The sequence below is a fragment of the Petromyzon marinus genome, unplaced genomic scaffold, assembly GCF_048934315.1.
Source record: "Petromyzon marinus isolate PM22_M1 ecotype Great Lakes invasive population unplaced genomic scaffold, UKy_Petmar_22M1.pri1.0 PM_G_Scaffold_86, whole genome shotgun sequence".
In the NCBI taxonomy this organism is placed as follows: Eukaryota; Metazoa; Chordata; class Hyperoartia; order Petromyzontiformes; family Petromyzontidae; genus Petromyzon; species Petromyzon marinus.
This window is the reverse complement of record NW_027423042.1, coordinates 182,278-210,166: the sequence shown is the minus strand read 5'-3', so window position 1 is coordinate 210,166 and position 27,889 is coordinate 182,278. Positions and strand designations below refer to the sequence as shown.

Here is a 27,889-nt window from a genome sequence, read left to right as displayed (position 1 = left end):
TCGTCCTCGCTGCGTTTCGACATTGCGGAATGGCACCGGTTTCGGATTGATTGGTACCCCAGTCGCGGAGTGAAGTTCACCCCTGGACTGACTTGGCTCGGAGCGCCGTAGCCTGTGGCAATGCTGAGAATCCCCGAGTTCAGATCTGGCTTTCGGCCACCCGTGATTTACACTGGGTTTCTCAAATGCAGCGAGTTCGGTGACGATGGGCGTTAACCCCAGTCGCCGATAACCGGCGTGGAGACCCACGGAGTTTAAACGGGCCCGATCATGATTAAAACTGGCCGCTCAAGCCGAGTGAGTTCACGGTCTCCGATGACTGCAGACAAAAAAACGAATGGGGCGTTTGCAGGAGGGGCTGGTCACAGGCATTGTCTGGCACGTGCACTAAACAGGGCCGTGGCCCACGTCGGGGGCGCGAGGGCCACTGGTGGCCTTTTGTGCGGCCCTTGACATGCATCACCCCCAACAATACACAACATCCATAATACAGGTTGTTTTTTTGTGGGTTAGATCGCGTAAAAATATGTGTCGTTAAACCCGCCACCACTCGACAAAGCCAATTCGTAATGTTTGTCACGTAAACAGAACGTGCCAATTCGTTACAAGTACAGCACACCGGTGTGTTGGTGAGCCAAGCCACAACGTTTACAATCTGAGTACGACGTTTTGCCAGTAATTACAACTCGCTTCATCAGACGACAGCCAGACACAACGTGAGACACCTCCCCCCCTCCCCCCCATAATCATCGTGCTGCTGTCAAACCCCCAACGGTTTCAAATGTGTGGCGTCTTTCACACTGATGTTTTATCGGCGAAAGTGCCCCCCCTCTGAGAAGTAGTGAACAACACCAGTGTAGGGCCAATGCGGCCAATGTGACGAGATGCTTTGGCTGGCTGGCTAGTTTTGGGTGAGGGCTGTTTGTCTTGTACACCCACAAACTCATTGTTTCTCTTTGCCATTGCAATGCATGCTGCGGCAATTACCAGCCCTTTGTCAGTCCACTGCAGGATACACGCCTCCCCACGTGGTTGTGGAGGTTGCTTTACCATCAGTACTTCACCACTCCCTTGTCAGTTCTCCCCCCACCACCACTGGACAAACGTGGGTCCACACGTCTCATTGGTTGATCGACCAAAACGTCAACACTTTGCTTTATTACACGGCGAGTGAGATCAGTGTCCGGTTGGTTATTAAATGGGACACCCACAGTCCACTGGGGCAATGCGCTGTGGGTTTCAAACGCTGCCGTGCCGGTGCGCCTGGACCCTTTGGGCAACGGTCCACCACTGCTCCTCCAAATAAGCGCGAAACACAACAAGTGTTCGAATTTTGAGATTGTACAACCGAGCGATTAAAACCACGCGAGCCCACGCACCCAACATGGCGAAGCAGTTGACAATCTTACACAAACTAACGTTCTGTGAGCCGTATCCTCATGCGTCGATAAAACAACAATTCAAAGCCTTTTTCTGCGGTAAACATCAATGCTTGTCACCTGTTCATTGTCCGAAGCCGAACGTTTCCTACCGAGACCACGTCACCACAATCTTCAGCTTCTTCGTCCAATTTTGAATGAACCTCAAGATCGCTTCTCGCCACGTTCAAGATTCTAACGCGTAAAGGCTTGCACGACCAATATTATTCATGATAACGTTTTTTTTTGTTATGTTATATCGTGTAAATGTGTCAAGAAGCCACCTCCACCTGAGATAGCCAATCGGTAATGTTTGTCGCGTGAACAGAACGGGCCAATTCGTCACTACTTCAGCACCACCGGTTGTGTGCTGGAGAGCAAACCCACAGCAACTTTTACAAATTCAGTTAACGATGTTTCGCTGGTGATGACAAAAACCAGCATCATCAGCCGAAACAATTTGGCAAGGTCTGTTCACGTGACAAACCTTACTCATTAAATATGTCCGGTGGAGGTAGGTTTACGACACATTTGCGTGAGCTAACCCAAAGAAAAAATGATTCTAGATTCTGCGTGGTGTCATCCCTTGCCCACATCTCCACTGCACTCTCGCAACCAAGGCCACGTGCTTGTCTGTCTGTTTCTCCCTATCTGCTATGTCTCTACCCGAGTATTTCACCATCTTCATGGACACATCCTCACCCACCCCCTCCCTCATCATTCTATGCTGCTGCAAATGCTTCTCCCCACAGCCTGGAACTCCCTTCCTCCAGGCATCCATCGCGCGCTTGCAGGTGCGCTTCTGCGGCCGTCTGGAACGCTCTCCCTTCCGATATTAGGAAGCCACTGGAGCAGTGCACTTTTAAATCGTCGTCTTGATTGACAAACTCATTTTCTTTAGAACCGCTTTTTGCGTTTAGTTTGTTGTCCTCCCTCTCCCCCCCCCCCCCACCTCCAATTAGCATGGTTGGCAACGTACGGCGCGAAAGAAGTTCAAGATACATTGAAGAAGTTAATCAACATACATCCACACTGCTGACTCCATCCTCTGCTCCCCCCACCCGTTTAAGCCCAGGCTTGAGAACCTTCCTCTCCTCCTCTGCCCGTGATTTCAATCTATCCTCATTCGCTACTAAAGCCCCCTCTCATTCCCCCCCATACCCTTCTCTCCCGAAGCTTCAGAGCAACCGAAAGGAATGTCGCCCTCAGCACGACAACAACAAGGAGGACGACGAGGAGGAGGGAGCGGGGGAGGAGGAGCCGGCGGCGGCGGCTGTGGTGGACGTCCTCCTCTGTCCCGGACCGAGCGGCTCGAGGTGCACCGCACCGAGCGGGTCGCACGCGGACAGCCGCTCGCGCAGCGCGTCCAGCACGGCCGAGATGTCCTCCGGGCCCGCGGCGTCGTCGCGGCCGCCCACGCCCCGGCACGACTCCAGCGTGTCCAGGAGGATCTTGCCCAGCAGGTGCCTGGACGCATTCTGCGCAGACGACCGCACGGTGGGCGCGGGGGAAACGCGCCAGGCGGGAGGTGAGCGTCGGTCGTTTAACCCCGGGGGCTTTCGTTTCTCAGCTCGGTGTTTTCCGCAACGTTGCAAGACCGGCTGGCTTGGGGTAGGGGATTGTCAGCATAAGCCCATTACCTTTAGAGACCAACTATTAAACAAAACTTCTTTTTGTTTCACTATATAAGGCCCGCTGAACTACATAGCTCTTTTTCAGAAGCGACCTGGCTATAACAAATGATAGTATATCACGTGGAAATGTATAGCAGCCAATACTCTAAACGCGTGTTTCCGCAGGTGGAGGGAAAAACCGGAGGGCCCAGAGAAAAATCCATGCGACCACGGGCGGAGAGACACGCAAACTCCTAATATACAATAGGCATCGTCAGGGTCGGGATCGACCCCACGCCCTCCTGTATACCACGCGAGGTAGTTAACATCTACCCGTCACGGCGCCCGGCGGCGTGGCTGGGAACCGGCTCATGTCCGCGCGATGACGGCGCTGCGCTCGCTCACCAGCGTCCCGAGGCGTCGCATCGCGTGCAGAACGTCGCCCATTTTCTCCTCCACCAGGGACAGCCGCACGCGCTCCGCCTCCAGGACCTGCAGCTCCGTCTGCAGCCTCCGGCCCTCCTCTCGCCAGGTGCGCAGCTCCGCCACGAGCCCTTCCCTCCACTGCGAGCAAATCGCGAGTGCATTCGGGGAATTTCGCACCGCGCTCAGAGCGCGGTGGGGGGGGGGGTTTACATCACAATGGAATGCAGCAGCAACAACAACAACAACCAAGTGGCGGCGACGTCACCACGCCGCTTGTGCCAGGCTACGTGTGCTTTAAGGCCGCGTGAAGCGTCGAACGCCCGCTGGCAGGAGGTCTTGCCTTGGGTTGACTGGCAGATGCACCAGCTGTGCTCCCCTACTGTGCCAACTTGCTGTGTTTTATCCGCCCGGCGCTCCTCTCGTTGTTGTGAGCTTCGCTCCTCTGCCCTCTATTGTTGCTGGAGGGCGACTGCCTCCAACTGCCCGGCAGCGTCCTTCACGAGCCTCCTCCACAGAGGCCGATCTTAACACCGCTGGTACTGCTCACTGGAAAGTCCACTCAGCTCCATGCGGGCTGCATGACCCATATGATGCGCTGTCTCTTTCACGCACACAGCCCGAGCAGTAGTTTCACAGGAGGTGCCGGTGGTTTTGCCGTGCGCTGTCCCACTAGATTACGCCCCCATTCACTCGGCCTCATCACCCACCCGTCCCAGTTACGCACAGCACGATCCAACATGCCACTGCGGCGCCCATGCAGAACAACGACTACAATTTCACATTCAGGTGGTCAAGCCAGACAACCCCGTCAGCAGCAGCGGATAAGTGTAACGCCGTGACGTCTCCTTTGTATCTGTGGATCGGGCAACGCGGTGTTACACATTGTACGGTCTGTTCTGAATGACCACAGTCGCACACTGGAGAGTTTTTAATATTCCATTTGTGCGTCAGGTATCCGCGTCTGCCATGGTGTGTGCTGATGTTGTTTAGGGGGGACCATGAGCTTCGTGGAAGATCAAATCTAGGGATCATCTGCGTTGAATCTTTCAGTAGCACAGTTGTCCCTTTTGTTTGTTGTCGAGCACAAACAAAAGACAGTCGCCACTTTCATCATTATGTTGGTTGGACTTCTTTTGCACCGTTACCTAGCCAACCGTGCTAATCGGAGGGCTGGTGATGGGTATTTTTCCCAGCCACTCAGCTTTTCTTCCCACCCAACCAAACCCGCATTCATGGAAATCGCCATACATTAGCGCCCTCTCTGCTCTACTGAACTATCAAATGTTGGCAATTGTCCGTTATTGAGTAAAGTTATATTAACGAGACGCGTACATAATGTTGTGGCTCCGATGGAATGTTGGGCACTTTTCGGCTCTTCTGTCCAGATATTTCTGGGTTACTGTATTTACCAAAAACAATCAACAGCCCCGGTGTTATATATTTTGAATGGCCCATGGAAGTGGATATCACAGAGCTACCACTGAGGTCCCTTGAAGTGATCTCTGGTCAAACACAGTAGAAGGCAGCAGTTTCCCACCCGCTCTACACATGAATGTCTGTAATGTCCATCAAATTGTAGTCCCTCCGACAATCTCAGAGCTGGAATTTATCCAAATTAAGTACAGAACTACATTTCATGCTATTTGTGTGTGTGTGTGCAGTCATCTGTGACCAGGCTGAGACTAGGAACTCACTACACTTGAGAACCCGGTTGAATCAAAGGCGACTGAAACCTGGATTCAAACCCAGGACCTCTGAGGTCACCTCTCCCTGGCGGCGAGATTATTACCGGCGTCGACGTGGAACGTCGCCCTTCCGCCGTCGCACTTCCTGCTCCTCCTGCAGCTGAGCCGACAGCCTCTGCACCCTCCTCATCAGCTCCACCATCTCCGAGCCTCCGGCCGGTGACCCCTTAGGCCCTCCCTTCTTCCACCAGTCTCCGGGGAAGCTCTCCGGGCCCCTCGCCGGACTCGCCTCCCAGCTTCCCGCGGCGATTTTTTCCCACGTCCTCCCGGCACCTTTCTCTCGGCTGCCCTCCAGGTCACTGAACGTACGCACCAGCCGCTTGACCAGCCCCTTGCGGCATCTTGAGCAGAGACATCGACACAAGTTGACTCGCGTCTTGTCGCAGCCACGGCGGGCGGTTGCAGCGGTCTAGCTACGCTGCGCTGCGAAACCTGGGTGCCCCGGGGTTCGATTCCCGCTCATGGATTGTCTGAACTGGTCCTGGGGCTTCTCCCCAAGGTCGACTCAGCTGCAAATGAGTACCTTTATGTACGTACTGTATGTTGAACTTTTTTCACACCATACGTAGCCAACCGTGCTAATCGGTGCGTAAACATCGCCACGAGGGAGACAAAGACGGCCGAGATTTGCCAAAATAATTGAGAGTACTGTAGTAACTAATTGGCACTTTTTTTTGTTTACGCGACAACCCTTACTAGTTGGCTGTGTCGGGTGGTGGCGGGTTTTAACGACACATTTATATATTTACGCGATCTAACCCACAAAAAAACCCCTCTATTATGGATACGTTTCGAGTTGTTTGGCTGCTATAAATGTCCACCTGATAAGCCACTTGGTTATCATTTACGGCCAGGTCGCTTCTGAAAAAGAGCTACATAGCTCAGTGGGCTTTACCTGGTAAATCTAACCCACCCCTTACCCAAAATAAAACAAACAAACCTTTATGAAATGTGTTCGCCTTGTGACGTTCTCTGGTCTGACACTGATGAGACTAGGCCGTAAAAGAAGGCTGATGTCTGGTGTAGGCCAATCAGTTTCAAAGACAATGTGTATATGTTGTTATAATCAGAGCGTGTTTGTTTGCATGTTCGCCACAAGTACTGGGTGTGGTTAATGCGAACTTGATTCCTTGCAAAAGGCTTACGAACATCTTAACACCTGTGTTATTGCTAGAACTGCTAAATTCATAGTACAGGTTTTGTTTTTGGGGTTAGATCGCGTAAATATATAAATGTGTCATTAAACCCGCCACCACCCGACACAGCCAACTAGTAAGGGTTGTCACGTAAACAGAACGTGGCCATTCGTCACTAGTACAGCACTAACCGGTGTGTTGGAGAGCCAAGCCACAACATTTACAATCTGAGTACGACGTTTCGCCAGTAATTACAACCAGCTTCATCAGGCGACAGCCAGATTTGTGAAGAAATCCTCCAGTTTCGTTCCTTAAATAGAGCCGTAGATGTGATGACGTCACTTGTGAGCCCTTCACGGTGCGAAGTGGAGGGGGGGGGATTAATGAATGCATATCAATGACTCTGGGTATCCATTGCCGGTTAGGTTATTTATCCGGTAATCGACGCACATGATGTTTTATAGCCAGAACGGGTTAAACCCAGATTACTATTTTTAAAACCTTTACTAACGTCGGACGCGAAAGCCCTCTTGCGTGTTACCAACAAGCAACAACGGACGTTCCGCCCTGCACTGACCCCTGGTGGCACACCAAGTCCGTGCTCACGTGTGGCAACCCACGAGTGGATTGCTTGCCCATTCCAGGGACAACGTCCAGGCGACCAAGCGCAAGCTCCTGCCGAGATGCGACGAGGCAGCGTGCGTCGCCGGCGATTTTGGCCGTGGGACGCAACGCCGACCCGAATTGAGAACCGCGACGATGCCGAAAGGTCGAATTGGTGGAATCCGCTCCAAATTGTCATCCACTTCTTGCGTTTGTCGTCAATTGTTGGGGGGGAGAGGCGGTGGGAGGGAAGTGGGGGGGGCTTTTAAAAATGGCGGCGGCTGCCACCTGTCTCGTTGAAGGCGGGAAACCCCCTGCCCCTCCTTAGCGAGCCACGCCCACGCGTGACGCGACTGATGATTTCGATTACGTCACCAAGCCCCACACGTAACCTCCCCCACCCCCACCAACGAATGTTGTGCTAAATTTTGATTTAAAGAATAAGAATATTAATGTTGTGCTGTCCAATTAGTCGAGTAATCGGGACCGCTAAATTAGTATAGAAATCAATTGCGTTAAGTAATCAAATAGCCCAACATCATGTTTTTCACGGAAGAACTCTCTAAATTAAAGCGAGACGCACAACCCCCCGTAGGTCATAATTTTACCTCTTGGAGGCCTCCATAAATGACGTCACGCGATTTTGGACGATTTTTGACCCCCCCCCCCGTCACGCGACGTCACAAAAAGTTAGACCCCACCTCAAATATGACGTCACAAAGCTCTGCACCCCCCCCCCCCCCCCAAAATAAAACATGCTTCAAATCGCTTTAAACTATTATTATTGTAGTGCGTATTTAATGTGCCGCTGCACTCTGATGTTGTAGGAGAAAACATTGAAAAGTCTATTTAATTAAGTAGAACGTGTTGTCTATATTTATTTAAAGTTGCGCATTTTGATGTGACGTCACATTTTTCCCCCCTCGTCACACATCGTCACAAATGTCTGACCACCCCCCCCGACAGGTGCGTGACGTCATTTATGGACGGCCCCTTGCATGCAATCGAGATGAGTGTTACACTTGGTGTACCCACGAGCACGTGTTGAGAGCTCGTAGGAAGGCAGGCAGGCACGTTGCAATAATAAAAACAAAAAACACGTTTTGCTTTGAACATCGAAAGCTGTGTCCGTGAGCCGTAAGTGAACCACGTGCACGGGTTGGAAGACAATCTTAGTTCGGATGGGAAGAAGGTTTTCAAATGTATCTTGTTGAAAGTTCGATTCGTAAGCGCTTTCTTTTTACGGGCTATAGCATTCCATAACCCCCCCAAAAAAGTTGTATTATGGAGCATTCAATTCTGTTTTTTTTATCAAACGTGGCTTGAAATTTGTGTGATGCCTATGAACATCCACACGGTGTGGGGCACAATGACTGCTTGACTTAGCCGCCTTGACATCGCCTGCAGGATATCACGATCCCAACTGCCATTGAACTATTGAAAGATCTTTGTGTCCACTGCTCATAATTAAAGTGCCAAGCGTGAGCAGTCCACACACCACACACAAATCAGCGACAACTAAAGAATTCCCCCTTCCAACATGTGGGATTGTTCTTAAGAGGTAATTCCCTGACCAGATGTGTGGGCAAACACACATATATATCGATACTTTGCTTTATTAACAGAACATGGTACTGTATTTCAACTTGTAAATATCTTTCAGAAACTACCTAGCAATAGGCTTACAGATTTTAATGGATGGTCGTTTGGGATCGCGCATGAGAGACAGCCGTGACTGACTTACGCATGTTCTTCTAATCATAATGCGACCGTTGATTGATTGACAGATTTCTGTTCATCGTCGTCATCATACTGTTTATTTATTAACTGTCTGTCTGATGATGTCAGAGGTTTTGTCCAAAAGTAGCTACTTTAAAATCAACAATTCAGGGCGATATATACAATTTAGCCTTCTGATTCTAATCTGGAATCTCATGATTATTTTACTGTTGTGTTCATTTTCTCCTTTTCTCTGTACTTTATTATATTATGATGAGTGTTTTTACAGCATTTAACCTTGTAAATGTGTTTATTTTTATCTAAACTTGCGCCAAGTGCCCTGCAACCTTGTGGTATGAAAATGACTCGATATATCATTATTACCATCATCATACTGCTAATGATGTTTTATTTTCATCAACATCATCATCATCATCGCCATTATAGCACTATTGAAATTAAAATGATCGTCATCATCTCACTGCTCTTTATTAAGTCATAACATGTTTTCGTGTATCATTATCTTCAACTTATTCCTCTATATACTTGGTTCTTTTGGTAAAGTCCAAGAATATGAATCTATATTTTTGCTTAATCATTACTTTGACACTTGTTCATCCAGGAAAGCCTCGTGTGCCGTTCCTGGCCTTCATAGGTGCTCGCCAATCAGCACTTACCCCAAAAGTCTGTTAAGGCTATATGGGAGATCTCTGTCTTTGTATGTTGAACTTCTTTCGCACCGTATGTAGCCAACCGTGCTAATGGGGAGGTGCGAGGGCTAATCGGAGGGGTGCAGGCGGCGCACCTACACACTTCTCGACGTGTACCGATTCTTAAGCGCACGAGACTTGAGTCGAATCACTCGTGTCAAAACCAACGTTTTGTTTTTGCATTCGTATGCGATACTGCATACGTACATTTTACGAACGATTGGGTGTTTAAGGTTAGCGATTTGTTGTATTATCTGTGGCTGTATAGCAAATGAAAAAATACAATCACTGACTATGCAAGTAAAAGTCTTTTTTGGTGTTTTTTTTTTTTTTATTTAGGGCCGCTTTATAATATAAACTATTTTACCAGGTAAGGCCCACTGAGCTGTCTAGCTCTTTTTCAAGAGGCGACCCAGCCGCAAATGATAGTTCAACGAGAAGCGGCTTAACGTGTGGCAATTTATAGCAGTCAAATAATCTCTAAACGCACGTTGATTATAACGGTGGAGGGCGAAAAAAAACAGAGGACCCGGATAAAAATCCACGCGACCACGGGGAGAACTTGCAAACTCAAAATATACAGCAGGCGCCAGGGTTGGGATCGAACCCACGAACTCCTTTATACCAGGCGAGGTAGTTATCATCTTACCACCGTGGTGCAGGCAGCCCTGCGATTTGCCTGCTCACCTCACTGTTGGTGGCAGAATGGCCTTCACTAGTGTATGTGTGCACGTGGAACCTATTTTGCACCGTACGTAGCCAACCGTGCGAATGGGGAGTTGCGAGAAGCACTACGGAGGACTCTGGAGCAGCAGTTGACCTTGCGTGTATAGCGATTCACGGGTACACCGTCAAAAAAGTGCGCATGGATCTCAGGACAAATCAGAACACAAATGCCACCACCAACAGCAACAATGGCCGTTCGCCACTAACGTGCTGGTGATGTCGCCACGGCGCTCATGCCAGGCTAGGTGCCACATGAAATGTCGAAGGCTCTCCCTGCCGGTAAGCAGGTCACGGGACAAACCCAGGTGCCATGGGTTGACTGATTGAGATGACTGGCAGATGCATCAGCTGTGCTCCCATAACTGTTCCAACACTGCTGCATAAGCAACTCAGCAATCCTCGCTACGGCTGGTGGGAAGTAAACAAGTATCCGACTTGAGAATCCCTACATTAAAACAAAGTAACTTCTCCCAACATATATATGTGGCCGCTTGTGCTTCGTGTGAGCGCGGGACAATGTGCATCTCCGCCAAGTGCGGAAATTCCACATTTCCACATTTGCTAACTGCCCAATGTTTTGTTGTAAAGTTCAGTTTAACGAGGCCAAGTAACTCAAGAGACGAGGATCGTCTCATTTGTGAGAGCGACCCGGGAGGATCGACTGCTGGATGAGAGCTTCCCCACCACGCCCTGCAGACTCGCTGTGAATATTTGACCATACCTCACCACGCTGGTCAGCGCAGGTCGGTGAAGCTTGTTGGGGCTGCAGAGAGCGCAAGAACATTCGTGGATATTCTTAGTTTTTTTGGTAAAGTCACGTTGAAGAGAAACAACAAAATAATAAAATATATATAAAACAATAAAAAATTCTCACGACGTTTCGACCATAACTCAAACGGTCATCTTCAGGTGTGTTGGTTTGCATAAATTTATTTTTAAATGGCGCATTTATTTATTTACAATCCGCAAAGCTATCACTCAAACCATGAAGAAGAACCCTCTTGAGGAGCCTTTCAAAACCATCACTTTACCCTACATTGCTGGGATCACAAAAAAGATCTCCAAAATATTGAATAAACAGAAGATCCAGGTCCGTTTCAACACATTACATAAAATCCGTGATCTGGTTCCGTCTGTAAAAGATGTGATTTCCGGACATACAATACCCTGGTGTCTACAAACTAAGTTGCCTCTGTGGTAGTAGTTACATTGGAGAAACCAAACGCCATGTCTCGGACCGCATTCGTGAACACAAAGCAGACCTTAAACACGGTAGGACCAACACCTCGGCCGTAGCAGATCATTGTTCTAATTCAGTAGGCTCACATGCCATTGACTTTTCCAAGACAGAGGTTCTTTGTAAGCCATCTGGCTTCCATGAGAGATTCGTTCATGAGGCTATCCACATATACAAGCACAGAGACAATTTCAACCGAGAAGATGGATTCTATCTTAGCAATCATTGGAAAGATTTGATAAACCATTTCAGTTCTTAATTGATTGTTCACGCTTGCAGTGGCTTTCAGACAGCATACATTATAAAAAAAATTTCGTCTCCCCCCTCCTCTTTCCAAAATATAGATGGACTAGTCCTGGGTAAACTGCCAAATCGCTGCGCGTGGCGCTAACGTTTTTTTTTTTATAAATAAATAAATGCGCCGTTTAAAAATAAATTTATGCAAACCAACACACCTGAAGATGACCGTTTGAGTTATGGTCGAAACGTCGTGAGAATTTTTTATTGTTTTATATATTTTTTATTATTTTGTTGTTTCTCTTCAACGTGACTTTACCGAAAAAACTAAGAATATGAATTACTGCAGTCACGAAAGCTTTAAATCAAAAAACATTCGTGGATGTTTTGCTGCACGCGACAGCCCCGTTACAGCACCCGTTGTTCGCCCATCCGAACACTATCCAGCATCAACCACTGCTTAGCTTTTGAGATCTGGCGAGATTTCATCTCGGGCATTACCACCACCACCACAACCACAAGAACAACAAACAAGACGGCTGTTTCAACAACAACAACACAAACTCGGGGCAGTCACCAGTGTGACAAAAAACAAAGATCCCACGTGTAGCCTTAACAGACTGTTGGGGCAAGTGCTGTTAGCGAGCACCTACGAAGGCCGGCACGGCACACGAGGGGGTGGGTGGCCAGCACCACGCCCGGCCGCCTTTGTCTCCCTAGTGACGATATTTACACACCGCACCGGGTACGCATTTCAGGCTGAGTCGACCTAGGGGAGGCCCAGGACCGGTTCAGCCAATCGTCACCGGTGTTGGCCATGAACGGGAATCCAACTCGGGTCGCCGGGTTCGTAGCGCAGCGCTCACCGCTCCACACGCATCTCGCCGCAGTGACCGGTGTGAAAGCAACGCACACAACACCCGCTAAATTTGCATGAGAGAACATTTAATTATCTTGCCTTTGACGTTCGTGGCCACGGCGTGATGGGGCTGCTTTCTCTTTTGTTGTGCTCCCCCACCATCACCCTCCTGTTTCAAAAGCGCCCAATGTTTGAATGTTTGACCGGCCTGGGTCTCCTCTGTCTCCTCTCTCTCCGTCCCCATTGTGCTGGCATCTGCCCCAGGCGAGCGAGTGAGAGCCCAGATGCTGTGCTGTAGGGACACAGCGATCCGCGTGCCCCCCCACCCATTCCCGCCACCCTCTCCCTGCCCCCTAACAAACTCCATGAAAGGATATCGACATCTCCTCCCCCCCCCACAACACCCACCCACTACACATACCAACCCACACCCACCCACCACACCATGCCCTCACACTCGCGTTGAATTGGAAAGCGGACGTCCCCTTGGTCGACACGAAACACACAAAACACACACACACACACAAACAAACACACACACAACCACACAGACACACACACACACAAAACACACACAAACACACACAGTCACACACACAAACACACACACAACCACACACACACAGAAAACACACACAAACACACAGACAAACACACACACACACAACCACACAGACACACACAACCACACAGACACACACAAACACACACACACACAAACACACACACAAACACACACAAAACACACACAAAACACACACAAACACACACAAACACGCACAAACACACACACGCAAACACACACAAAACACACACAAACACACACAGACAAACACAAACACACACACACACAAACACACACACGCAAACACACACAACAACAATAAGTTCGCGTATCTCTGTTCCATTCAAAAGCAGCGCCGGGCGATGCGCATTTCGTGAGGCCAGTGGTGGACATTCCACGTTCCTATGGCGGTGGTCAGGCTCGGCATGGGAGGGCAACGAGTGTTGACAGTGGAACGAATTTTAAAATTAATTTTGGTAAGGATTGCCTGAGGCTCATGGAGACGAACGAAAGCACCCCAATTATTGAGGATCTGTTCCACCAGGCCGCGGTGACTTCATTGAGATCGAGTCTCTTGGCATGCGCTATCCTTCACACACTTTACCTATCCGTCAAACACGTGTACTGCCCTTCGTACATCTGTAGAAGTTATCTGCACACACATATACACCAGCATTCAAACACCTGTTCCACCCTCACACAACTGCAGTACCTAGTACACACCTGCAGCACTCATCACAATCCCTGTAGCACCCATAACACACCTGCAGGACTCTTCACAAACACCTACAGCACCCATCACGGACACATCTGCAGCACCCATAACAAACCTGTTACTCCCACCACCACACACTTGTTACACCCATCACACACTTGCAGCACCCATCACACACCACACCTGTTACACCCATCACACACCACCCCTGTTACACCCATCACACACCGCACCTGCTCCACCCGTCACACACCACACCTGTTACACCCATCACACACCACACCTGTTACACACACCACACCTGTTACACCCATCACACACCACACCTGTTACACCCATCACACGCCACACCTGCTCCACCTATCACACGCCACACCTGTCACACCCATCATACACCACACCTGTTACACCCATCACACAAAGCACCTGCTACACCCATCACACACCACACCCGTTACACCCATCACACACCACACCTGTTACGCCCATCACACACCACACCTGTTACACCCATCTCACACCAAACCTGTTACACCCATCACACACCACACCTGTTACACCCATCACACACCACATCTGTTACGCCCATCACACACCACACCTGTTACACCCATCACACGCCACACCTGCTCCACCTATCACACGCCACACCTGTCACACCCATCATACACAACACCTGTTACACCCATCACACACCGCCCCTGCTACACCCATCAAACACCACACCCGTTACACCCATCACACACCACACTTGTTACACCCATCACACACCACACCTGTTACACCCATCACACACCGCACCTGCTACACCCATCACACACCACACATGCTCCACCCATCACATACCACACCTGTTACACCCATCACACACCACACCTGTCACACCCATCACACACCACACCTGTTACACCCATCACACACCACACCTGCTCCACCCATCACACACCACACCTGTCACACCCATCACACACCGCACCTGCTCCACCCATCACACGCCACACCTGTTACACCCATCACACACCACACCTGTTACACCCATCACACACCACACCTGTTACACCCATCACACACCACACCTGTTACACCCATCAGACACCACACCTGTTACACCCATCACAAACCAAACCTGTTACACCCATCGCACACCACACCTGTTACACCCATCACACACCACACCTGTTACACCCATCAAACACCACACCTGTTACACCCATCACACACCACACCTGTTACACCCATCACACACCACACCTGTTACACGCATCACACACCACACCTGTTACACCCATCACACACCACACCTGTTACACCCATCACACACCACACCTGTTACACCCATCACACACCGCACCTGTTACACCCATCACACACCGCACCTGTTACACCCATCACACACCACACCTGCTCCACCCGTCACACACCACACCTGTTACACCCATCACACACCACACCTGTTACACACACCACACCTGTTACACCCATCACACACCGCACCTGTTACACCCATCACACACCACCCCTGTTACACCCATCACACACCGCACCTGCTCCACCCGTCACACACCACACCTGTTACACCCATCACACACCACACCTGTTACACACACCACACCTGTTACACCCATCACACACCACACCTGTTACACCCATCACACGCCACACCTGCTCCACCTATCACACGCCACACCTGTCACACCCATCACACACCACACCTGTTACACCCATCTCACACCAAACCTGTTACACCCATCACACACCACACCTGTTACACCCATCACACACCACATCTGTTACGCCCATCACACACCACACCTGTTACACCCATCACACGCCACACCTGCTCCACCTATCACACGCCACACCTGTCACACCCATCATACACAACACCTGTTACACCCATCACACACCGCACCTGCTACACCCATCAAACACCACACCCGTTACACCCATCACACACCACACTTGTTACACCCATCACACACCACACCTGTTACACCCATCACACACCGCACCTGCTACACCCATCACACACCACACATGCTCCACCCATCACATACCACACCTGTTACACCCATCACACACCACACCTGTCACACCCATCACACACCACACCTGTTACACCCATCACACACCACACCTGCTCCACCCATCACACACCACACCTGTCACACCCATCACACACCGCACCTGCTCCACCCATCACACGCCACACCTGTTACACCCATCACACACCACACCTGTTACACCCATCACACACCACACCTGTTACACCCATCACACACCACACCTGTTACACCCATCAGACACCACACCTGTTATACCCATCACAAACCAAACCTGTTACACCCATCGCACACCACACCTGTTACACCCATCACACACCACACCTGTTACACCCATCAAACACCACACCTGTTACACCCATCACACACCACACCTGTTACACCCATCACACACCACACCTGTTACACGCATCACACACCACACCTGTTACACCCATCACACACCACACCTGTTACACCCATCACACACCACACCTGTTACACCCATCACACACCGCACCTGTTACACCCATCACACACCGCACCTGTTACACCCATCACACACCACACCTGTTACACCCATCACACTCCACACCTGCTACACCCATCACACGCCGCACCTGTTACACCCATCACACACCACACCTGTTACACCCATCACACACCACATCTGTCACACCCATCACACACCACACCTGTCACACCCATCACACACCACACCTGTTACACCCATCACACACCACACCTGTTACACCGATCACACACCGCACCTGTTACGCCCATAACACACCACACCTGTTACACCCATCACACACCACACCTGTCACACCCATCACACACCACACCTGTCACACCCATCACACACCACACCTGTCACACCCATCACACACCACACCTGTTACGCCCATCACACACCGCACCTGTTACACCCATTACCCACCACACCTGCTCCACCCATCACACACCGCACCTGTTACACCCATCACACACCACACCTGTTACACCCATCACACACCGCACCTGTTACACCCATCACACACCACACTTGCTCCACCCATCACACACCGCACCTGTTACACCCATCACACACCGCACCTGTTACACCCATCACACACCGCATCTGTCACACCCATCACACACCACACCTGTTACACCCATCACACACCACACCTGTTACACCCATCACACACCGCACCTGTTACGCCCATCACACACCACACCTGTTGCACCCATCACACACCACACCTGTCACACCCATCACACACCACACCTGTCACACCCATCACACACCACACCTGTTACACCCATCACACACCACACCTGTTACACCCATCACACTCCACACCTGCTACACCCATCACACGCCGCACCTGTTACACCCATCACACACCACACCTGTTACACCCATCACACACCACATCTGTCACACCCATCACACACCACACCTGTCACACCCATCACACACCACACCTGTTACACCCATCACACACCACACCTGTTACACCGATCACACACCGCACCTGTTACGCCCATAACACACCACACCTGTTACACCCATCACACACCACACCTGTCACACCCATCACACACCACACCTGTCACACCCATCACACACCACACCTGTTACGCCCATCACACACCGCACCTGTTACACCCATTACCCACCACACCTGCTCCACCCATCACACACCGCACCTGTTACACCCATCACACACCACACCTGTTACACCCATCACACACCGCACCTGTTACACCCATCACACACCACACTTGCTCCACCCATCACACACCGCACCTGTTACACCCATCACACACCGCACCTGTTACACCCATCACACACCGCATCTGTCACACCCATCACACACCACACCTGTTACACCCATCACACACCACACCTGTTACACCCATCACACACCGCACCTGTTACGCCCATCACACACCACACCTGTTGCACCCATCACACACCACACCTGTCACACCCATCACACACCACACCTGTCACACCCATCACACACCACACCTGTTACACCCATCACACACCGCACCTGTTACACTCATCACACACCACAGTTGTTACACCCATCACACACCACACCTGTTACACCCATCACACACCGCACCTGCTACACCCATCACACACCACACATGCTCCACCCATCACACACCACACCTGTTACACCCATCAAACACCACACCTGTTACACCCATCACACACCACACCTGTTACACCCATCACACACCACACCTGTTACACGCATGACACACCACACCTGTTACATCCATCACACACCACACCTGTTACACCCATCACACACCACACCTGTTACACCCATCACACACCGCACCTGTTACACCCATCACACACCGCACCTGTTACACCCATCACACACCACACCTGTTACACCCATCACACTCCACACCTGCTACACCCATCACACGCCGCACCTGTTACACCCATCACACACCACACCTGTTACACCCATCACACACCACATATGTCACACCCATCACACACCACACCTGTCACACCCATCACACACCACACCTGTTACACCCATCACACACCACACCTGTTACACCGATCACACACCGCACCTGTTACGCCCATAACACACCACACCTGTTACACCCATCACACACCACACCTGTCACACCCATCACACACCACACCTGTCACACCCATCACACACCACACCTGTCACACCCATCACACACCACACCTGTTACGCCCATCACACACCGCACCTGTTACACCCATCACCCACCACACCTGCTCCACCCATCACACACCGCACCTGTTACACCCATCACACACCACACCTGTTACACCCATCACACACCGCACCTGTTACACCCATCACACACCACACTTGCTCCACCCATCACACACCGCACCTGTTACACCCATCACACACCGCACCTGTTACACCCATCACACACCGCATCTGTCACACCCATCACACACCACACCTGTTACACCCATCACACACCACACCTGTTACACCCATCACACACCGCACCTGTTACGCCCATCACACAACACACCTGTTGCACCCATCACACACCACACCTGTCACACCCATCACACACCACACCTGTCACACCCATCACACACCACACCTGTTACACCCATCACACACCGCACCTGTTACACTCATCACACACCACAGTTGTTACACCCATCACACACCACACCTGTTACACCCATCACACACCGCACCTGCTACACCCATCACACACCACACATGCTCCACCCATCACATACCATACCTGTTACACCCATCATGCACCACACCTGTTACACCCATCACACACCACACCTGTTACACCCATCACACATCACACCTGCTCCACCCATCACACACCACACCTGCTACACCCATCACAAAATTGTGTGCTCGGAGTTTTTGGTGAACATTCATTTTGAAGATACGAGGGCTTCCAGGCATGTTTACGACCATTTACCCTCTCATTGTGTGCCATAACAGCCCGTGTGATAAATTTGGGAAACGTTTTTACTACATCATGAATATATGAATAAGTATAGACGTGTAAGTCACATGTGACTATATATGCATTCCTCTGTGCCTCGATACTGATGTGTAGATGGTGTGGATATTATTTTTTGCTGTCTGCAGCTGACGCTTCCTCTGACGCTTCCTCTGCAGAATTGGTCTGATGGAGCAAATGCACTCAGCGCAGCTCGGTATGACAAGTCAACAATGCGACCAGCGTGCATACAGCACGGATCGGACTGGAAATTTGACACGGCACCAGAGAACTCACACAGGAGAGAAACCCTTCAAGTGCAGTGTGTGTGGGAAGGCATTTTCACGGTCATCTGTTGTTAAAAAACACCAGAGAACACACACAGGAGAGAAACCCTTCAGGTGCACTGTGTGTGGGAAGGCGTTTGCATGGCCATCAGTTCTTCAGACCCACCAGAGAACACACACAGGAGAGAAACCCTTCAAGTGCACTGTGTGTAGGAAGGCATTTTCACTGTCATCTGTTCTTAAAAAACACCAGAGAACACATACGGGAGATAAACCCTTCAAGTGCACTCTGTGCGGGAAGGCATTTTCACAGTCACCACATCTTAAAGTACACCAGAGAACACACACGGGAGAGAAACCCTTCAAGTGCAGTGTGTGTGGGAAGGCATTTTCAGATTTATCTACTCTTAAAAAACACCAGAGAACACACACAGGAGAGAAACCCTTCAAGTGCAGTGTGTGCGTGAAGGCATTTGCACAGTCATCTGATCTTGTAAAACACCAGAGAACACACACAGGAGAGAAACCCTTCAGGTGCAGTGTGTGCGTGAAGGCATTTGCACAGTCATCTGATCTTGTAAAACACCAGAGAACACACACGGGAGAGAAACCCTTCAGGTGCACGATGTGCGGAATGGCGTTTACACAGTCATGTTATCTTGTAACACACCAGAGAACACACACGGGAGAGAAACCTTTCAGGTGCACGATGTGTGGGATGGCGTTTACACAGTCGTATAATCTCGTATTACACCAGAGAACACACACGGGAGAGAAACCCTTCAAGTGCAGTGTTTGTGGGAAGGCATTTTCATGGTCATCTTATCTTAAAAAACACCAGAGAACACACACAGGAGAGAAACCTTTCAGGTGCACTCTGTGCGGGAATGCATTTGCACATTCATCAAATCTTCAAGTACACCAGAGAACACATCAGAAGATCCACAAGGAGTGGAGTCTGAAATCAGCTTGTGAAAATCAAAGTGCCGCAATGAGCCCATCCCTCATGAAACAAGAACCGGACGAAAATCCCAGCTTGGACACTTTTAAAGGTATCGAGGTGAAATATGAAGAGGTGAAGGTGAAATGTGAAGAAGTGATGAGCGAAGAAGTGAAGGTAAAATGTGAAGTTGAAGATTCAACTCCAAAATGGGACCTTCACATCGTAAAGCAGGAGGAGAATTCTGACTGAGGCAGAGTGAGGCAACTCCCGGTAGATGTGTAAGCCAGAGACGATGTCACACAATAGATGCACCTTTGTAAATAGGCCTTTAATGACAAGAATGTGAAGTTGAACACTTTATGGGCCCGTGGGTTGGGTAGATCTCTAATCAGGAGCAAGAGCTAATAAGCTCCCAAGCATTCACTATGTTATCATAATTGCTTTTACATGGTGCTTGCTTAATAGACAATGAGTTGCTCCAGATGCTTCGTGGAACACAAAAACACCATTTGACCTGTATCACAAGAACAACGGGTCCCACCTGAGTTCTCTGTACAGGTTACTTCCAAACAGACACGCACACTTTGTCCTAACATCACTTATTCAATGTTTGACCCTTACAGATCAAATGTTACAAGAATGCACAAAACCAGACAAGTATACATTCTAAATTATTGACAGGCATATTAAGAAAATTGGATTACTGCAGTGAAATATACTGCATCACGTTACATCGTATTGACAAGAAGCTTTTAAAAAAAGTTGCACATTCTGCTTCACAGTGTATGTAAAACATACTATTGTGTCATTCAAAACGAGTAGGCCATTGCATGCTGGCGTCTGAGTGAAAATGTAGCAAATTCTAAGCATTACCTACAAACTACACAACTGAGATGACACATCAATCATCGCCCCCTACTGACAGGCTCTTGTCCACATGCAGGCCGGTGCAGGGCCACCACCTTGTGCCACATAGGGGCAGCTGCTACTTTGGGATGCTCTTCGAGTGTTTGTGATGAGACACTAAACTCCGAGTTGCTGAGGCGGTTAAGCAAGCACCGTGTAAATACAATTATTATACCATAGTGAATGCTTGGGGGCTTGTCTCTCGCTCCTGGTTAGAGATCTACCCAACCCACAGGTCCACAAAGACTGGCCGCTCTTACTCTGCAGGTTGAACCTAGGAAATGAGTGTTCAACTTCACATTCTTGTCATTAAAGGCCTATGACAAAGGTGCATCTATTGGAGCGACATCGTCTCTGGCTTACACATCTACCGGGTCTCCATTTGACTTTGGATTGTCTCGGAGGAAGTCCACCCACACCTCCACTTCCACAAACTGCTGGGAGTTGCCTCGCTCTGCCTCAGTCAGAATTCTCCTCCTGCTTCACATTGCTTTCATCAATGTAAAGGTCCCATTCTGGAGATGATTCTTCATCTTCACATTTTACCTTCACTTCTTCGCTCTTCACCATCACTTCTTCACATTTCACCTTCACCTCTTCATATTTCACCTTTATACCTTTAAAAGTGTCCAAGCTGGGATTTTCGTCCGGTTCTTGTTTCATGAGGGATGGGCTCATTATGGCACTTTGACTTTCACAAGCTGATTTCAGACTCCACTCCTTGTGGATCTTCCGATGCTTTTGTGTTCTCTGGTGTCTTCGAAAATTTGATGAATGTGCAAATGCCTTCCCACAAACACTGCACTTGAAGGGTTTCTCTCCCATGTGTGTTCTCTGGTATGTTACAAGATTACATGAATCTGAAAACGCCTTGCCGCACAGAGTACACTTGAAGGGTTTCTCTCCTGTGTGTGTTCTCTGGTGTTTTTTAAGAGCAGATAACCATGAAAATGCCTTCCCACAAACACTGCACTTGAAGGGTTTCTCTCCCGTGTGTGTTCTCTGGTGTTTTACAAGATTACATGACTGTGTAAACGCCATCCTGCACATCGTGCACCTGAAGAGTTTCTCTCCCGTGTGTGTTCTCTGGTGGTTCTGAAAAACTGATGGCCATGCAAATGCCTTGTCACACACAGTACATTTGAAGGGTTTCTCTCCTGTGTGACTTCTCTGGTGCCGTGTCAGATTTCCAGTCCGGTCCGTGCTGTATGCACGCTGGTCGCATTGTTGACGTGTCGTACCGAGCTGCTGTGCTGACTGCCTTTGCTCCATCAGACCAATTCTGCAGAGGAAGCGTCAGCTGGAGACAGAAAAAAGAATATCCACACCATCTACACGTCAGGCACAGAGGAATGCACACGTGACTACATCATTAATATATTCATGATGTAGTGAAAAATTTTCCCAAATTCATCAGATTTGATGAATCTGCAAACGCCTTCACGCACAGAGTGCACCTGAAGGGTTTCTCTCCACGGGCTGCTATGGCACACAATGAGAGGGCAAATGTCATTAATATGCCTGGAAGCCTTCATATCTTCCAAGATGAATGTTAACCCAAAACTCTAAGCACACAATATCGGCTGTCTGACTACAAAAAGAATATTTATTAAAGCTAAATTCAGCTGACATAGCAAAGGGTGTTGAAAACAAAACTATTTGTGTTATGCAGAAATGCATAAATTAATGTTCAATCGCAACTTAGAGGTGTGAATCCAGGCTCAGATGTCCTTAAATGCTGGGATGAACAGATCCGACTTCAGCTGCATGTGTGTGCTGTGTTCACCTCCTGTTTCCATTCGTATGAAGATTTCCAGAGGAAAACAAAAATAACCTATTGTTTTGATATAACCTCCGTGTGCAATAGAGTTAATAGACTTTACTGCAAATACAAACTTGACACTGTCACACACTGCCATGAGTAAACAGGTGGTGGTGTGACCAGAACCATGCCTGGCCACCTTCATCTGCTCAGCATTAATTCTTCCTCACTCCACCAAGTAATGAATCGAAGATCAATTAACATAGCCGAGGCTATCCGTGTCTCTGTCTCTCTCTCCCCGTGGTGAAGGTGTTCCCCTCCACACATTCAGAGTCAACAGCGGCACGCGCTTAGCGTCTTTGACCGATAGATACATTGACACACGTATTGTTGGATCTTTCAGTAAAGTCACGTAGATAGAAAATAAAAATAACAGATTAAATTAAATAAGATAAAGACCACTTTTGTTGCGATTGAAACGTCGTGGGTTTATTGCTTTATTTTAAATTTTTATTTTTTTATTTTCTATCTACGTGACTTTACCGAAAGAACCAGGAATATTAATTCCTGCAGTCACCAAAGTTTTAAGTCAAAACATTCACACACGTTGACAAAGCCTCACCTTGTGTTGTTGTGGGCAGGTCGCTTCTGATAACAAGAGCGGTATAGCAGCTCAAGCGGGCTTGGCCTGCTAACAAAAGAAAATAAAAACTGCGTGAATATTGACAATAAAACAAAGTTACAAAGTGGCGAGCCGGGTGAAGACAAATTAAACTTAAGCGAGATAATTAAAGTGAATGCAATCAGGCGAGGGCAGGAGGCAAGGCCCCGCGTGGCTAGGCCCCGCGTTGTAAAGTTCCAACCTGGACATCGATTCCCATGCTCGCTGCTACTCAACTGACATCCCTGCGAGAGAGAGGCTCTACCTTGGTAAACAACAACAACAACCACCACCACAACGACCACCACCACAACGATGAGAATTTCTCACCTCGGATTTCAGTGCAAGCGCGCACACGGCAGCTTCCTGTTGCCTCGCGACAGCAGGAAGTAGTATGACGTCACTTCCCTCCAACGAGCGGCTCTGTAACTGAATAAATTATGTTAATGAGGCCGGCCCATATGTCGAGCGATGGGGGCGTGGGCGCTGTACCCGTCGCAATAAACTCGCGACGGCTTTAACAGAAACATTATGTTAATGAGCTACCAGTCACTGGGCGTAGCTTTGCCCAAATAAGGATTGCCACTGGAACGATATCGGCAGTGACACAAACGGAGGTGACGTCACGCTCAAGAGCGCGGTGTACGGGGGAGGGGTGAATACCGTGGTGACATGACGTCACTAGCGAGGTACACCTCCCCCTGGTGTTTCACGCCAATGAAGTAATGCAGAGTGGTGACGTCACAGAGTTGGAGTTTAAAGTTGAATTAGATTCATTTTCCATTGCTCCCTCCCTTTGGTGTGTGAGCTCAGCAACAACGTGGACATTATTGTGTATACACTGTGTGTGTGTACACTGTGTGTGTGTGTCACTATGTCACTGTGTGTGTGTCACTGTGTGTGTGTACACTGCGTGTGCACACTGTGTGTCACTGTGTGTGTGTACACTGTGTGTGTGTACACTGTGTGTACACTGTGTGTACACTATGTGTATACACTGTGTGTGTGTACACTGTGTGTGTGTACACTGTGTGTGTGTACACTGTGTGTGTACATTGTGTGTGTGTGTACTGTGTGTACATTTCGATTTAAAGCTTACGTGACTGCAATGATTCATCTTCTTTGGTTCTTTCGGTAAAGTCACGTAGAATGATAATAAAATAATAAATTGATAAAATAAAATAACACAATAATATTCTCATGACGTTTCGGCCACAACACAAGTGGCCTTCATCAGGTGAAGGGGGCGAGACTGTCTGGTAGGACAGCGCTGGAGTGAAAGCCACGTTCAGATACGGCCTTTAAGCTGTGTGAGAGGAACAAAGCGCCTTGACAAAGGAATTAGCATATAATTTAGCATTGAAATGGCTGAATGATTAGCTTGTGACTGGTCACAGAAATAGCTAAGTTAAAAGTTGAAGCATACACACCCGCAGAGGCACCCATTGTTAACGGAATTAGCATAGAATTTAGCATTGAAATAGCTAAGTTAAGGCATACACATCTTGACAATGGAATTAGCATAGAATTTAGCATTGAGATAGCTGAGTGATTAGCTTGTACCTGCTGCAGAGATAGAGCTTGTACCTGCTGTAGAAATAGCTACGTTAAAGTCAGAGCATACACATTCACTGAGGCCCTTAGTACAAATCAAACAGGAGAATTTAGCATTGAAATAACTAGGCGAATCCAGCATTGAAACAACTGAGTGATTAGCTAGTGACTGGTCACAGAAATGACTACACATCTGAGCTATTCACAGTACTATATAGTGAACCAATAAAAACTAAAATATAAATTTCCTTCATGTTATCAATAAACTCTATATTCTCCAATCAGCTAAGCTACCAACAATAAGTCGTTATATATCACAATGCTATATGGCGTAAAAATGGGTGGATTCTTACCCTCAAATTTCAGTACCACGGATAGCTACGGGCCCCGTTCAGACGGACGAGTTCGTCCATGGTCGGAACAGAGGAGGGGGAGAGAGACAGCTGCGAGGCCCTAGTATGCTCCATGTTGTAAAACTATACCATTAACCGTGGTGTGAGAGGTATTAAGAGGCAATGCTGGCGAAAGAGCTGCGGTCTGAAGGTCATCGTAAAAATCCAATTAATTAAGAACAGAAATGATTTAAAACATCTTTCCAGTGGTTACTAAGCCTGAATCCATCTTCTCGGTTGAAATTGTCTCTGTGCTTGTATATGTGAATGGCCTCATGAACGAATCTCTCATGGTAGCCGGTTGGTTTGCAAAGAACCTCCGTCTTGGAGAAGTCAATGTCATGTGAGCCCACTGAATTATAACAGTGATCTGCCACGGCAGAGGAGTTCGTCCTACCGTGTTTCAAGTCTGCTTTGTGTTCGCGGATGCGGTCCGAGATATGTCTTTTGGTTTCTCCAATGTAGCTACTACCACAGAGGCACTTTAGTTTGTAAACGCCCGGGTACTGTATGTCTGGAACAGTATCTTTTACAGATGGAACTAAATCACGGATTTTATGTACTGTGTTGAATCGGACCTGGATCTTGTGTTTGTTCAGGAAAAGATAGACGTCAACAAAGTCGTAATTAATCGCAGTAACAGTTCCATTTCTGATGGTCTGAAATCCGTTTTAGCTAAAGGTCTAAACTTTGCTGTCACACCGAGACACTTACCGGTTAATGATATCATTGCCCATGTCGACGTTGCACTCAAGGGCTTGAGTCACATCTCTGCAGACGTAGCAAGATCTGAAATCGCAGCAACCCTCAAAAACGCTAAGTTGCCACCCAGCAAGATCAGCAAAGACGAACGTTTTGAATTATCTCAATTAAAAAATAGGGATGATATTGTCGTCCTCTCAGCCGACAAAGGCAATGCCACTGTCATCATGGACAAAACAGAATATAACAACAAAATTCAAGAACTACTCAACGATGGCAGCTACACAAAAATAAAAAGAGATCCCACCAACAGCCTGGTCACAAAAACGAACAAAATCATCTCTGATTCAACAGCATTAATTGATGAGATCAAACAGTTCTCGTTGAAGCCCTCTGCTGCCAGACCACCAAGATTATATGGCCTTCCAAAGATACACAAAGAAGATACACCCCTTCGTCCCATCGTCTCTACTATCAGCTCCCCCACCTACAAACTGGCACGTTTTCTTGCTGATATACTGCGACCTTTCACTGGAAAAACCACCTCTGCGGTACTAAATTCTAGTCACCTGGTATCGACAATCAAAGGCATTTCCCTGTCCCCAAACGACCTGCTTGTCAGTTTTGATGTGGTGTCCTTGTTCACCAAAGTCCCGGTACCTGACACCATCGCTATCATTGAAGACCTGGTTCATCAAGGACTGCATACTGATGTACCCCCCCTGGTGAGACATTGCTTAACCAACACTTACCTCACCTGGAATGGAACGTTCTACAAACAAACTGAGGGCACCCCAATGGGCTCCCCCCTATCTCCGGTTGTAGCCAACGTATTCATGGAAAAATTTGAAACTGACGCCATCCAGACTGCCACTCTACGCCCGACCTTATGGAAGAGGTACGTTGATGACACCTTTGTCATCTGGCCACATGGCCAGCCTGCTCTAGACCAATTCCGCGACCACATCAATTCCATACACCCAGCCATCAGATTTACCATGGAGGTCGAAAAAGATGGCAAACTACCCTTTTTGGATGTCTTAATTAAAAGAAGACATGATGGTTCAATGAGCCACTCTGTCTACAGGAAAGCTACCCATACAGATGCTTACTTGAAACCGGATTCCCACCACCATCCATCCCAGAAGAACTCCCTCATCAAGACTCTATACCATAGAGCCCAATGCATTTCCGACCAGGAACACATTACCAGTGAACTCAAGCACGTACACCAGGCTCTCAGGGCTAATGGCTACTCCGACTACACAATCCGCAAAGCCATCACTCCAGTCATGAAGAAGGATCCTCTTGTGGAGCCACTCAAAACCATCACCTTGCCCTACATTGCAGGGGTCACTTTAAAGATCTCCAAAATCCTGAACAAACACAAGATCCAGGTCCGATTCAACACAGTACATAAAATCCGTGATTTAGTTCCATCT

The 27,889-nt window shown here is 48.7% G+C and overlaps 1 protein-coding gene across 2 annotated transcripts; it reads right to left on the bottom strand.

Moving 5' to 3' along the window:
• Nucleotides 1-1,123: 1,123 nt before the first annotated feature.
• LOC142921709 (EF-hand and coiled-coil domain-containing protein 1-like) lies at nt 1,124-24,209 on the bottom strand. Of its 2 annotated transcripts, XM_076063018.1 has the most exons (6): nt 24,130-24,209; nt 23,761-23,829; nt 22,618-22,676; nt 5,247-5,543; nt 3,437-3,595; nt 1,124-2,896 (listed from the first exon to the last, which is right to left on the bottom strand). In XM_076063018.1, exons 5-6 carry the CDS (start codon nt 3,476-3,478, stop codon nt 2,624-2,626), a joined length of 315 nt encoding a protein of 104 aa, XP_075919133.1. In that variant the 5' UTR covers nt 3,479-3,595; nt 5,247-5,543; nt 22,618-22,676; nt 23,761-23,829; nt 24,130-24,209; the 3' UTR covers nt 1,124-2,623. The 2 variants fall into 2 exon arrangements, 1 of the variants encoding a protein (XP_075919133.1); XR_012939625.1 differs by lacking the exon at nt 5,247-5,543.
• Between the last annotated feature and the right edge of the window lie 3,680 nt (nt 24,210-27,889).

Bases quoted from the DNA above. Each gene is read 5' to 3' on its own strand.
- LOC142921709 (XM_076063018.1), bottom strand. From the start codon at position 3,478: ATGGGCGACGTTCTGCACGCGATGCGACGCCTCGGGACGCTG. The intron at 2,897-3,436 runs GTGAGCGAGCGC...TCGTCTGCGCAG, and splicing joins TGCGACGCCTCGGGACGCTG to AATGCGTCCAGGCACCTGCT.